This window comes from Myodes glareolus, chromosome 6 (genome assembly GCF_982192425.1).
Source record: "Myodes glareolus chromosome 6, mMyoGla1.1, whole genome shotgun sequence".
Lineage (NCBI taxonomy): Eukaryota > Metazoa > Chordata > Mammalia > Rodentia > Cricetidae > Myodes > Myodes glareolus.
In genome coordinates, this window is record NC_142031.1 from 39,460,299 (window position 1) to 39,472,355 (window position 12,057).

Here is a 12,057-nt window from a genome sequence, read left to right on the forward strand (position 1 = left end):
TTAGTTCAGTTGGCCACACCCACATCGGGGTCGCCCACAGTTCCAGGGATTCCAAAGCCTTCTGTGTCTTTCAGGACGGAGAAAGGAGCCGGCAGCTGTGACTCAACAGTAGACACTTGCCTAGTATGCACATGACCCTGGGTTCAACCCCCAGCACCCATCTCCAAAGATAAAAGCATAACGTTTTTATTAGTTGTGCAGTTTATTTTTCTCTACTAGTCAAATGAAAATGTGCAAGAGGCTGGATGTGTCGCTCAGATGGCGGAGCCCTCACCTGGCACTGCAGGGAGCATTAGATTCAACCCAGCACCGTATGAAAGTGAGCATGGTGGCACATGTGTATCACTCTGTTAGCTGAATGAGTCCAAAGCACCGTTTCAACCTGCCGCCAGTTGTCATGGTCTGTCTGGCCACAGCTCAGGTTATGTAGCCTGAGGTAGCCTTGAATGTGATTGCTCTGGCCTCAGATTCCTGAGTTCTGGGATTCCAGGTATGGGACACCACACCAGCCTATAAAATATTAGTGAGATTTATGAAAGTGTAGTATTTTTATACTACATTTTTTTTTTAAATCTGACATGCACTTTACAACCTCAGTTCTCACTAGCCAAGACTGTGACTGTTCAGTGACCACATGAGTCAGCACTGTATTGACAATACAGGTAGAGAGCAAGGGTTTGGGGTGGGAGATCTTGGGGCAGACCCAAGACTCCAAACATCCTGGAACTCACTAAGTAGACCAGTCAGCCACAAACTCACAGAGATTCTCCCTGCCTCTGCTTCCCAAGTGCTGGGATTAAAGGCATTTGCACCCACACCTTGCCCAGATGGGTTATGTCTCATAGATCTCCTTCAGTTTAGGATGACTCTTTTAAAATACAATTCTTTCCTTTTAAAAATATTTAATTTCATTTTTACTAATTTTATTTATTTATTTATTTATTTTGCACAGTCTCACTACGTAGCTGTAGCCCTAGCTGGCCTGGAGCTAAGAAAGCCAGGCTGGCCTCAGACTCACAGAGATCCCCCTGTCTATCACTATCATTTTAACTCTGTGTGTGTGTGTGTGTGTGTGTTGCACAAGAGTACAGGATCTGCTGGGGGTCTGAAGAGGTGTCAGATCCTTTGGGGCTAGAGTTGCAGGAAACAAGCTGCCTGATCCGGGTTCTGGGAATCAAGTTTGGGTCCTCCGGAAGAGCAGTATGTGCTTTAGTGGATGGTCATCTCTCCAGGCCCCAGTTCTTTCTCTGTGACCACTTGAGCCCTGCCTCGCTGAGAGAACCTGCAGATTCTAAAGACCTTGTTTAGAACTGACACTTTTGTCACCTGCTGACCTTTGGCTAAGATCAGGTGTGGAGCTGACCTTCTCTGTTGTAACCTCGTTCCCATTTGTTCTAGATGTTTCTTTTGCTTTACTGGGAAGGAAATGGGTTGTGCAGTTTTAAGGGGTTGCTATGGCACTGGAGAGGCAGTTCAGCAGTTAAGGTAAGGTATTACTCTTGTAATGAATCTTTGTCTTGCCTGCCAGCTTTCAAATAATGACATAGAGACTTCTTATTATTTAAGAAAGCTCGGCCTATAGTTTAGGCTTATTTGTAACTAGCTCTTATAACTTAAACTAACCCATTTATATTAATCTACGGTCTTCACATGGCATTACCTCTCTTCCATCTTGCAACTTCTATTTCCTTTCCATGTTTCCTGACTTCTCCCACGTACCTAGCTTCCTCCTTCTCTTTCTTTCTCTCCCCAGAAGTCCCGCCTACACTTCCTACCTGGGCCGTTCAGCTTTTTATTTCCACAATCACAGCAATGCACCTTCACACACTGTACACATATCCCATAGCATAGTCTTGCAGAGAGAGAGTTCAGTTCCCAGCACCCACAGCAGGCAACTCACAGCCGCCTGTAACTCACAAGGGAACCTGACACCTCTGCCCTCAGGCATACCCCCCCCCCCACATAATTAGAAATAATAAAAACAATCCTAATTTTTAAAAAGTGTTACTAGTTGCTTCCGTAAAACTAAGCATACTTTTTTTTGTTGGGGGGGTGGATGCAGCTCATCCATGAGTCCCTGAGCATGCGCAAGAGAAAACACAAAAGTGTCTCAAAATGATACAGGGATTCTAAATTTATTAAAGGCTTTTGTTTTGTTTTGTTTTGTTTTTGGCTCTTATTTGTTGGAAGAGGGACGAACTAAGATTTCCTCCTTGGCACTGTTATTTCTTCTGGGGTGGGAAAGAATGTCTGCCCTCTTGGTGCCTTGTTATTGTTCTGTCTTGACAAACTCCATCCGGAGAAGAGCAGATTTTCTCTGGCGGACAGCCACGTGTGGTGGAAAAACCCTTTACTCCAGCCCCCCTACTAATCCATTGGACAATCTTTGGACAACTGATCAGGGTCACCAACCCCCATGGTGACCTTCGGAGGGAAATACAGGACTGCTGAACTCTAGAAGGAAAGGAGGGGTTGGTGAGTGAGCCGCAGTTTTCCGACTGTCCTCTGCCCTGCGGACACCGCTAAGGTGCCCTACCCTTTCTGTTCACACTCTTCCCCACTGCCTAAGGTCAGCCTCAACACCTGACAAACCCTGAGAGGAAGAAAAGATTCTCTCAGACCCAACTTGGAACGTTCCTAGAGTTTAACTATGTGTATACGTGTGTGTGTGTGTGTGTGTGTGTGTGTGTGTGTGTGTGTGTGTGTGTTCATATACCCACAGGGGCTAGAAAGGCATCCAGGCCCCCCCCCCGCACCCCCCTCTCCGCATCCCAGCTGCAGTTTGTGAGCAGCCAGATGTGGGTGCAGGGAACTGAACTCTCCTCAGGAGCGGCAGGTGCTCTTAATTGTTGAGCCATCTCCGCAGCCCCGTTTTCTGAGGCTTTTAGTGCTTTCTTCTCACTCAGGTTGGCCCTGGGGGACAAAGGTTTCCCAGCGAAATATTTTCACCCGTACATTCGTTTCTATCTGAACAAGGCTAATTTAAGTCCCTGAAAACTAGAATTACTTCTTTGAAGCATAAAAAGGAGAGTTCACGGGTTTCTGAAACTTAGGAGGGTTGGTTGCTCCTTTCTTTTCTCCTTCTGGACGACTTAGACACTGACTCACACACACACACACACACACACACACACACACACACACACACACACACACACACACACACCCGCCTTTACCCCCTCCCTCTCTCCCCGGGCCGGAGTGCCCTGTTGCTTTAAGCTTAAGCTTTTGTTTGGGAGGAGACTGGGAGGGCGGCCGAGGGAGGCCGCCTACCTGGAGAAACCTGCAGTTAGGTGTGGCAGGAGCCGGAGAGGCTGGAGTCGCGGGATGGGCAGGAGGCGGGCAGAAAGTTGGAGTAAGCAGGAAGTGAAGCTGTGGCTGCGCTAAGTGGAAACAGACTAAGCGAGACTGTGAGGCCCAAGAGCTCCGAGACATGGTGAGTGGCGTGGGGACTAGGAAAAGAGAGATTTAGAGGGACTGCTAGAGGGGGATCGGGTCTGGGGGTTGCTTGTGTCGAGATAGGTAAGTTGGCAACAGTCAGAGGGCTGGCCCTCTAGGGCTAGCGCCGCCTCCGTCTCCTTACTTTTAACAACTCGTCCACAAATAGCTCTGTACTCCGGGCCAGGGGTTCCTGACACTTCTCCACCGCCTTCCTCCCGTGACCTCGGTGCTGGATCGGATCAGGGTTTCGGTGGGGGCTGGGGGACCCGAATTCCAAGCCAAGCTGCTGCGCCGCACCCTCCCCCTCCTCCGCCTCCTCCAGCTGGGCCTGAGCCCGGTGTTGTGACATTACCAGGCCACAAGTGCCCCTGCTCTTTGGGGCTCAGATTCCAGCCCAGCGGGCTGGAATTCTCCCTCCTAGCCTCGCACTGTCTGTCTACAGACACCCGAAGGATCTGCCTGGCCACCAAAAGCAGCCCCTTCTCTAGAAACATTAGCAACAGCGCCTGAGTTTGTAAAGTAGCCAGGCGTTGGTTCTCCCTGACAATCTAGCTTCAGCCCACACCCCGTGACTGGTACCTGAGGCCCCCTGGGTCACCAAGGGAGGAGTCCATGCCTTTTTCCTCCTAGTTCAAAAGCCTTATCTAGAAGCCTTCTGCAAAGAGAGACCGCAGCGGGGAGAACTTTTAATATCTATATAAGCAGACGGTGGTGTGTGGCCTACACCAGACGCTAAATTCTGGGGAAAGCAGAAGTGTGCGGTCCAACGCTCATGATGCTTTCTGGGGGCCACAGCCACTGAACCTTGGTTATACCGCCCAGCAGGCCGGAACCAGAACAACTCACCGACAGCTGTCTCCAGAGGCACTTGGGGTGGTTGGGCCAGGCAAGGGTACTCTGCTGGCCAGCTCTCTTACTTAGAGAGAACCCACTAGGATTGGGATGAGGGTGACTGTGGAGACCAGTTAATAGTAGCTGTCACCGCTGAGAATGGAAACGCGGGCTGTGTCATCTCCTTGACCCTCTTTGTGGAGAGTGGAAACAGGGATAGGTGTGTGTTGTTGTTCCTTGTCAGGGACCTTGAAAATCCCAAATAGAAGGCGGATGATAGTCCAGAATCAAATCTCATCTTTAGGGACTTAAAAACCACAAATGTGGCAGCCAAAGTGGCTGGCAGGTAAAAGGGCTCTCGGTGTGAGCCTGCCAGCCTGAGTTCAACATCCCCCCACTTCTGCCCATCCGACTGTAGAAGACAACCCACTCAGGAAAGTTTTTCTCTGACCTCCACATGAGTGCTGCGGTGTGCATGTATATTCCCCACTCTGCATCCACACATATACATACATACATACGTATGTGTGTGTGCATCTATATTGCACTTATACAGGACTCGGTTGGTAGCATGTTTGCCTGGCATGCCTGAAGCTCTGGGTTTGATCCCCAGCGCCTCATAAACGAGGGCTGACTGTGCACACCTGTAATCAACCTCAGCACAGGGTCGGTAGAGAGAGACAGTAGGGTCAGCTGTTCAAGGTCATCCTACTTAGGAAGTGAGGCCTTCCTAGGCTATTTGAGATCCTATCCCAAATAAATAAGTAAATAAATAAATAAATAAAGCTGGGGAGGTGACTCAGTGGGTGAAGTGCTTGCCACATAAAGATGGAGATTTGAGTTGGATCCCCAGGTGCACATTAAAAAAAGAAAAAACCCAGGTGTGGTGGCCACAAGCACTAGGTGTGATGGCTCCCAGCATTAGGGTGGTAGACATAGGTTGATGCCTGGGGCTTGATGGCCAGGCTAATCTGAGAGCCCCAGGCCAGCTCTCCAAAAATCAGCCTGGGGGTGGGGGGTGGGGGGAGGAAGCAGCTAGGTAACAGGATCCTATGGCGAAACACCACAGGAAGCTAATCTCTGACTTTTCATGGTGGGATACACACCTGTGTGTGTGCCCCCACACCCATGGATATATAAACAAAGAACATTCTCTTGGTAACAGTTAAAGTATTAGAAATGGCTAAAATCTACTCCAGTTCTTCCAGCCTCATCTGGCCTCTTGGATCCTCTGCTGTTTGGCCTAATTAACCCCTGTATTGACATCCAGGAGGACGCCAGTGGGGGTGCCGGAAATGACCGAGTTAGGAACCTGCAGAGTGAGGTGGAGGGAGTCAAGAATATCATGACCCAGAATGTGGAAAGAATCTTGGCCCGAGGGGAAAACTTGGACCATCTCCGAAACAAGACAGAGGACTTGGAAGCCACGGTGAGAAGCAAACCGGGACTAGAGGGAGAGATCTCATGGTGTTGGGGGAACTCTGGGGGGAGAGGCAAAACGAGCAAACGGGATGGCAGACTGCCATGTCCACCGGCCTCTTGCCTATTCAGAGGACTGTGGATTCCCCTCCTCTGGTTCCTTGCTCCTCTGTGGTTGGTACAGAGCCCAGTGAGTGGGTCTCTTTGGTCTTGGGGGCGGGGTCCACCCATAGAGCCACTTCAGAGACAGCTCAGTCACCTGCTGCATTCTTAGGCTTCTTTGGGGCTTGAAGCTGATTCTTCTTTCGAAGCCCTTAACAATCATTTGGAGTTGACGTTCCCAAGGCAAAATTATGAGCCCTGGGCAGGTGGCCCTTGGCTTTTAACATTTTCCACAAGTTATTAGGCTGGGAGTGGGAAAATAGGGTTTTGCGGAGTCTGCTTTAAAACAGGACTGGGAAGAGCAGTGAAAGTCTTTGATCCCAGGACCCCTCTGCCTGCCAAAGGCCAGAATAATCTCTCTACATATCTTGCTTAGACCTTTCCTCTTTGCAGTCATGGGCTTAGGCCAGCTTCTCAGGGAGGAAGTTAAGTCCGCCATCAGCCAAGGCTTAGTTTCCACATGCTGTGGAGAGCTCTGGCTTTCTGGGTCCCATGTGTAATCCTGGAATCTAGTGCGTTCTGTGCGGTAAGATGGAGATTTAGTGTCTGGAAGTTAACTTGGGGGATCAGGAAGCATTTTCTTACTTTCCCAACCCTCTGTGGTGCCCTGGTTCTTCCTGCGGCCCCTAGAAGTCAGTGTCATAGAGTCGGTAGATGTGCCCATCCGGAGCACACTCCTGTACCCCTCAGCCTGTGGGTCTGCTCTCCAAAGGCCAGATTGCTCTGCCAATCAAACAAACCTAGACTATGAGCAGCTGTAAAAGACCCCTCAGTGTGCAGGCCAGTTGTGGGGAGGGGCAAGAAAAAGAAGGGAGGCTGGAGATAGGACTCAGGCGATAGAGTTCTTGACTAGAATTCATGAAACCCTGGGTTTAGTCGCTGGCACCATATAAACAGAGCATCGTGGTACATGCCTATAATCCCAGCTCTTGGGAAGCAGCAGCAAGAGGATCAGAAGTTCAAAGCCAGGCCTCTAAGATGGCACAACGGGTAAAGGCACTTGCTGCCAAGTCTAAGGACTTGATTTCCATACCTGAGGTGCGCATGTTTGGTTGACAGCCAGACTTGATCCGTACAAAGTAAGCTCTGACCTCCTCTCTGTATGCACACCACACATACAACCATAGATAAATCAATATAATTTTTAAAAGTTCAAGTTCATCCTTTGCTACATAGCAATGGAAGCCAGTCTTCGCTAAATGAGAGCCTGACTAGGAAGAAAGAAAAAAAAAAAAAGGAAGGGAAGGAAGGAAGGGAAGTCCTGGCCCCTGCCATGCTCAGAGGGAAGCTCCATGAGCTCAAGAATTCTAACTCTGAACTTGGCCTACAGATTGTTGTGGAAAGAGATTTATCAAGTAGGAGAGTAACGTATTGTAGCACTCAGTGGCCCGAGATCGATAGATCCAATCCAGTCAGGGATATATAGTAAGACTGTCTCAAAAGTTAAAAACGAACAAATAAACAAAGAACCCAGACAGCTAGCTCAAGGGGTAAAGACTCCTGTCACCATGCCCGATTGCATGAGTTCAATCCCCAGGACACACAGAGTGGGAAAAGGCATCTCCTGCAGGTTGTCCTCTGTGGTGATCTGGCAGCACACAGGGGCACAAGCAAATGTTATCAAAATATTTTTAAAAACCTTTCCATTCCCATAGCCGGGCGTGGTACCATGCACCTTTAATCGCAGTACTCAGAAGGCAGAGGCAGGCAGATATCTGTGAGTTCAAGACCAGCCTGGTCTACAGAGCGAGTTCCAGGACAGCCAGGGCTGTTACAGAGAGAAACCCGGTTTCAAAAAAATAAAACAAAAACAATTGAAGCAAAACAAAACAAAAAACCTTTCCATTCCCACTGTCATGGAAAGATTTGTTTGTTTGTTTGTTCAGAGGCAGCTATACCCTGGCTCCAGCTCTTTGTCTCAGGTTGTTACTCTAGTTTATAATGTAAACATCTACACTCCGGCGCGTGGGCCTTCATTCGTCCTCTGGTCCTGAGGGAAAGAGCACTGGGTCACTGCTTTGTCTTGTCCCTAACAGTCTGAACACTTCAAGACAACATCGCAGAAGGTGGCCCGGAAGTTCTGGTGGAAGAATGTGAAGATGATTGTCCTCATCTGTGTGATTGTTCTTGTCATCATCATCCTCATTGTGCTCTTTGCCACCAACACCATCCCCACTTAAGAGCCCCTTTCCTCCCACCCTAGTCCTCAGGGGTGACCCTCCCTATCGTGTGCCAAGAGGGGCCCTCTCCTGTCCTCCTCCACAGAAATGCTGCTTAGTCCCTGTAAGGGCCTTCCGCTCCATCATATGCTCCAGAAGCATCCCCTGGGAGGAGAGAGCTGGACAGTGGCTGCATCTCGTGGGTCCCGAGAGTGGGGTAGAAGGGCCTGCTTGTGGCTGGGAAACTACTGGTGACTGGTGGGCAATAAAGACCTTTCGGTGTCCCTGCGTGTGTGAGGCACTTTCCTCCTCTCTTCCTGAGGATCCCCTCCGGATCCGCTTCTCCCAGTCTAGGGTCAAGACGATGCAAAGACAGAGAGCACAGCTTTATAGAAGAACGATGGCAGCTCAGAGGCTTCGCACGCCCGGATTACAGCTGTGAGTCACCATTTCAAGCTAGAATCAAATAGTGTGTGTGTGTGTGTGTGTGTGTGTGTGTGTGTGTGTGTGGTGTGTGTGTATGTGTATACATATATACGTATGTATGTGTGTGTGTCTGTGTATATGGACTTTTGTGTTTTAAAAAGTATGGGTATGTGAATGCAGGTGCCCCCAGAGGCCAGAAGAGGATGTCGGTTCCCCTGGAATTGGAGTTACAGGAAGCTGTGAGTTGCCCAACATGGGTGTTTGGAACCAAACTGGGGTTCTCTGCAAGAACAGTTTGCACTCTTTTCCCCCTTAGGTAAAAAATTTAAATTTGTTTATTATTAATTAAAATGTAATTATACTGTGTTGTTCTCGTCAGCCTCCCCATGCTCCATTCATGCCCTCTCAAATTCATGGCCTCTTTAGTTGTTATTGTTTTACACACACACACACACACACACACACACACACACACACACAGAGAGATACAGCCTGTTGAGTCTGTATGGTGCTGCTTGCATGATATGATTTCAGGGCTGACCACTTGGCGTTGGGTAACCAGGTAAGGAGCTCATCTCTGGGGAAGACTGATTTTCCCTCTCAGCATCCCTCAGTTGCCTGTAGCTTTGTCTAGGGATGGGGCCCCTTGAGAGTGCCCCTTCCACATTAGCATGCTAATTGATGTTGTCCTTGTTCAGGTCTTTTGTAGGCAGCTAAACTACAATTTGCACTTTTTGTTTTCTTTGGTTTTAGAGACAGGGTTTCTCAGTATAGCTCTGGCTATCCTGAAACTCACCCTGTAGACCAGGTTGGCCTCAAACTCAGAGACTCGGAAGTCCACTTGCCTCTGCCTCCCAAATGCTGGGATTAAAGGTGTGCACCACCACCACCCAGCCAATTTGCACTCTTAACCAAAGAACAATCTCTCCATCTTCTTCCCTCCCTTCTATCTTGAATATATGTGTGTATGTACATCCGTGTGGGTGAATGCAGGTGCATGTGTATCTATATGTGCTTGTATGTGTAGGCCAGAGGTCAATGTTGGATGTCTTCATTGCTTTCTACCTTACTATCTAGTGTGTGCCCTGTTTTCCTTCCTTAGTGGCACTGGAGATTGGGTCTACAGCATTATGTATGTGAGATAAGTACTCTACTACTGAGTTACAGCCTCAGCTCTTACCATACTTCTTGAGATGTATAGGCTGAGGCTGCTCATTCATTCCTGGCCACCCAGACCCAAAATAATCACACAGAAACTATATTAATTAAAACACTGCTCAGCCTATTAGCTCGGGCTTCTTATTAACTAACTCTTACATCTTAAATTAACCCATCCCTATTATTTTATATTTTACCACGAGGCTTGTGGTTTACCAGTAAGGTCCCCGGGCGGCTGTCTCCTTCAGAGGCTACATGGCGTCTCTCTGACTCCTCCTACTTTATCCCAGCGTTCAGTTTAGTTCTCCTGCCAGGAAATAGCCTAGCTCCATTTTGCCCTGCTGTAGGCCAAAGCAGCTTTATTCATTAACCAGTAAAAGCAACACATATACAGAAGGACGTCCCACATCAGAGACAGGGTCACTCAGTAAACCTGGAGCTCATGGATTTGGCTAGGATGACTGACCAATGAGCTCCAGGGATCTGCCTGTCTCCTTAGTGCGGAGGTTACAGAAGCCTGTGTCAGACCTGTACAGGGTACAGGAATCCTAACTCAGGCCTTCATGCTTGCACAAGTGCTTCCCCTCCTGAGCCGTCTCCCAAGTCCTCCTGTTTTTCTTCATAGCACACTGTTCATGGTCACAGGCCACAATAAGGATTTCCTAAGGATCTTACCACAAGGAGAATTAAAACCTCCATAGCACTTTAGGGTAGGATGCAGAATTCAGTGTCTTCCTTGGACCTTGTCTTGTCCCTTAACTATTCTCCTGGATGTGTTTGCAAAGATATGACATGTCGTTTAGAACCATGGTTCAAGAACTCTTCCACCAGGTCTCTTCTATGGCCTTGGAATAACTCAGAGCCAAACGCTGAAGGAACTAGTCAGCTTTTCCTTTGTTGGTTGTTATGTGTTCTGTTTGCCTTTTCCCACCATCGCTCTTCTGGGTCTTTACAGGGCCCTGGATCTCAGCTGTTCTGAGGGGGTGGGGGCAAGCCTCTCTCCCCGGAGTCCCATGCTAGTCACAGTCAATGTCACAGGACAGGGCCTGCAGCACAATGAGCTTTCTGTCTTCTGGACCCCTCCTCCCCACCAGGTTCTTCGTCAGCACTGTTCTTTCCAGGGCCCAGTCTGCATTGGTTTGTGGGAAGGGTTCTTGGCTACCTCTGCCCCTGTTTCCTCCACAGCCTTTCCAGAATTAGAAACAACCTGTTGTTGGGAGGATGTGCGGAAAGGGCAGGGTTAAGAGACAAAAGTTTGAGACTAAATAGAGACCAGATTCTGGAACCATGCTCCTGATTCCAGGCAGGGCAGGGAAAGTACCAAATAGCCCGTCTTGGTCTGTTTTGCCGTGGCAACACCTACCCTTTCTTCCTCCACCCGCTCTGAGGAGCTGTGTCCAAGCCTGGAAACCAGTGGTCTGTCCTCACAGTAACCCCCGGGAAGAAAGCCCCTGATTCTTTGGTTAAGAGGCCCCCTTTGGAATGTCAAGGGTGATCTGGAAGATGGAAGACAGCTTTGGAATTTTCTCCACAGAAGTTCAGAAAGGCTATGCAGTGCTAGAGGTGCACCAGCAGCCTCAGCACAGAAACAGGCCTGCAAGTTTCTCATGACGAGTTCGGAACAGAGAAAAGCCAGAGCTAGCACTCCCATGAGAATCTGCTTTCTTTTTACGTTGGGGTGAAATTCTTAATCACTTGATTAAGTGAGGTCAAGTCTCACTTTGTAGCTTTGCAGCCTAGCTTAAGCTGTCCTGGAACTTACTATGTAGCCCAGGCTGGTCTCAAACTCAGTCAGCCTTCCTGCCTCATCCTCTTAAGTATTGGGATCACAGCCATAGGCCACAGTGCCAGCTCAGTTTGTCTTTTTGTTTTGTTTTGAGGCAGGGTCTCATGTAGTAAACACTGATCTTAAATTAACTATGTATAGTAGATGGGCAGTGATGTCGCATGCCTTTAATCCCAGCACTTGGGAGGCAGAGGCTGGTGAATCTCTTGAGTTTGAAGCCAGCCAGATCTACAGAGTGAGTTCCAGGACAGTCAGGGTTACACAGAGAAACCCTATCTCCCAAAACCAAACCAAACAAACCAGAACCCCCCGTCCCCCACTGTGTATCAGACCAGGACTTGGAACTTCTGATCCTTCTGCCTCTGGCTTCCCCAGTGCTGGGATTTCAGGCATCTACCACCAGATCTAGTTTCTGTAATGCTGGAGATCAACCCCAGAGCTTGGTGCATGATAGGCAAGATCATGCCCAGCCGCAATTTACAGTTGAATTTTTTCCTTAACACTTCAGTCTTTTAAAAAATTACTCTTTTGGGGCTGGAGAAATGGTTCAGAGGTTAAGAGCATTGACTGCTCTTCCAGAGGACCCGGGTTCAATTCCCAGCACCCACATGGCAGCTCACAACTGTCTGAAAATCCAGTTCCAGGGGATCTGACACCTTCACACCAATGCACATA

At 48.8% G+C, this 12,057-nt stretch overlaps 1 protein-coding gene across 1 annotated transcript; it reads left to right on the forward strand.

Annotated features, from left to right (window-relative positions):
* Positions 1–3,255: 3,255 nt before the first annotated feature.
* On the forward strand, positions 3,256–8,296 carry Vamp8 (vesicle associated membrane protein 8). The gene is made up of 3 exons (XM_048446184.3): positions 3,256–3,436; positions 5,543–5,701; positions 7,890–8,296. The coding sequence occupies exons 1-3, from the start codon at positions 3,434–3,436 to the stop codon at positions 8,031–8,033; spliced, it is 306 nt and encodes a 101-aa protein (XP_048302141.1). The 5' UTR covers positions 3,256–3,433; the 3' UTR covers positions 8,034–8,296.
* The last annotated feature ends 3,761 nt before the right edge of the window (positions 8,297–12,057 follow it).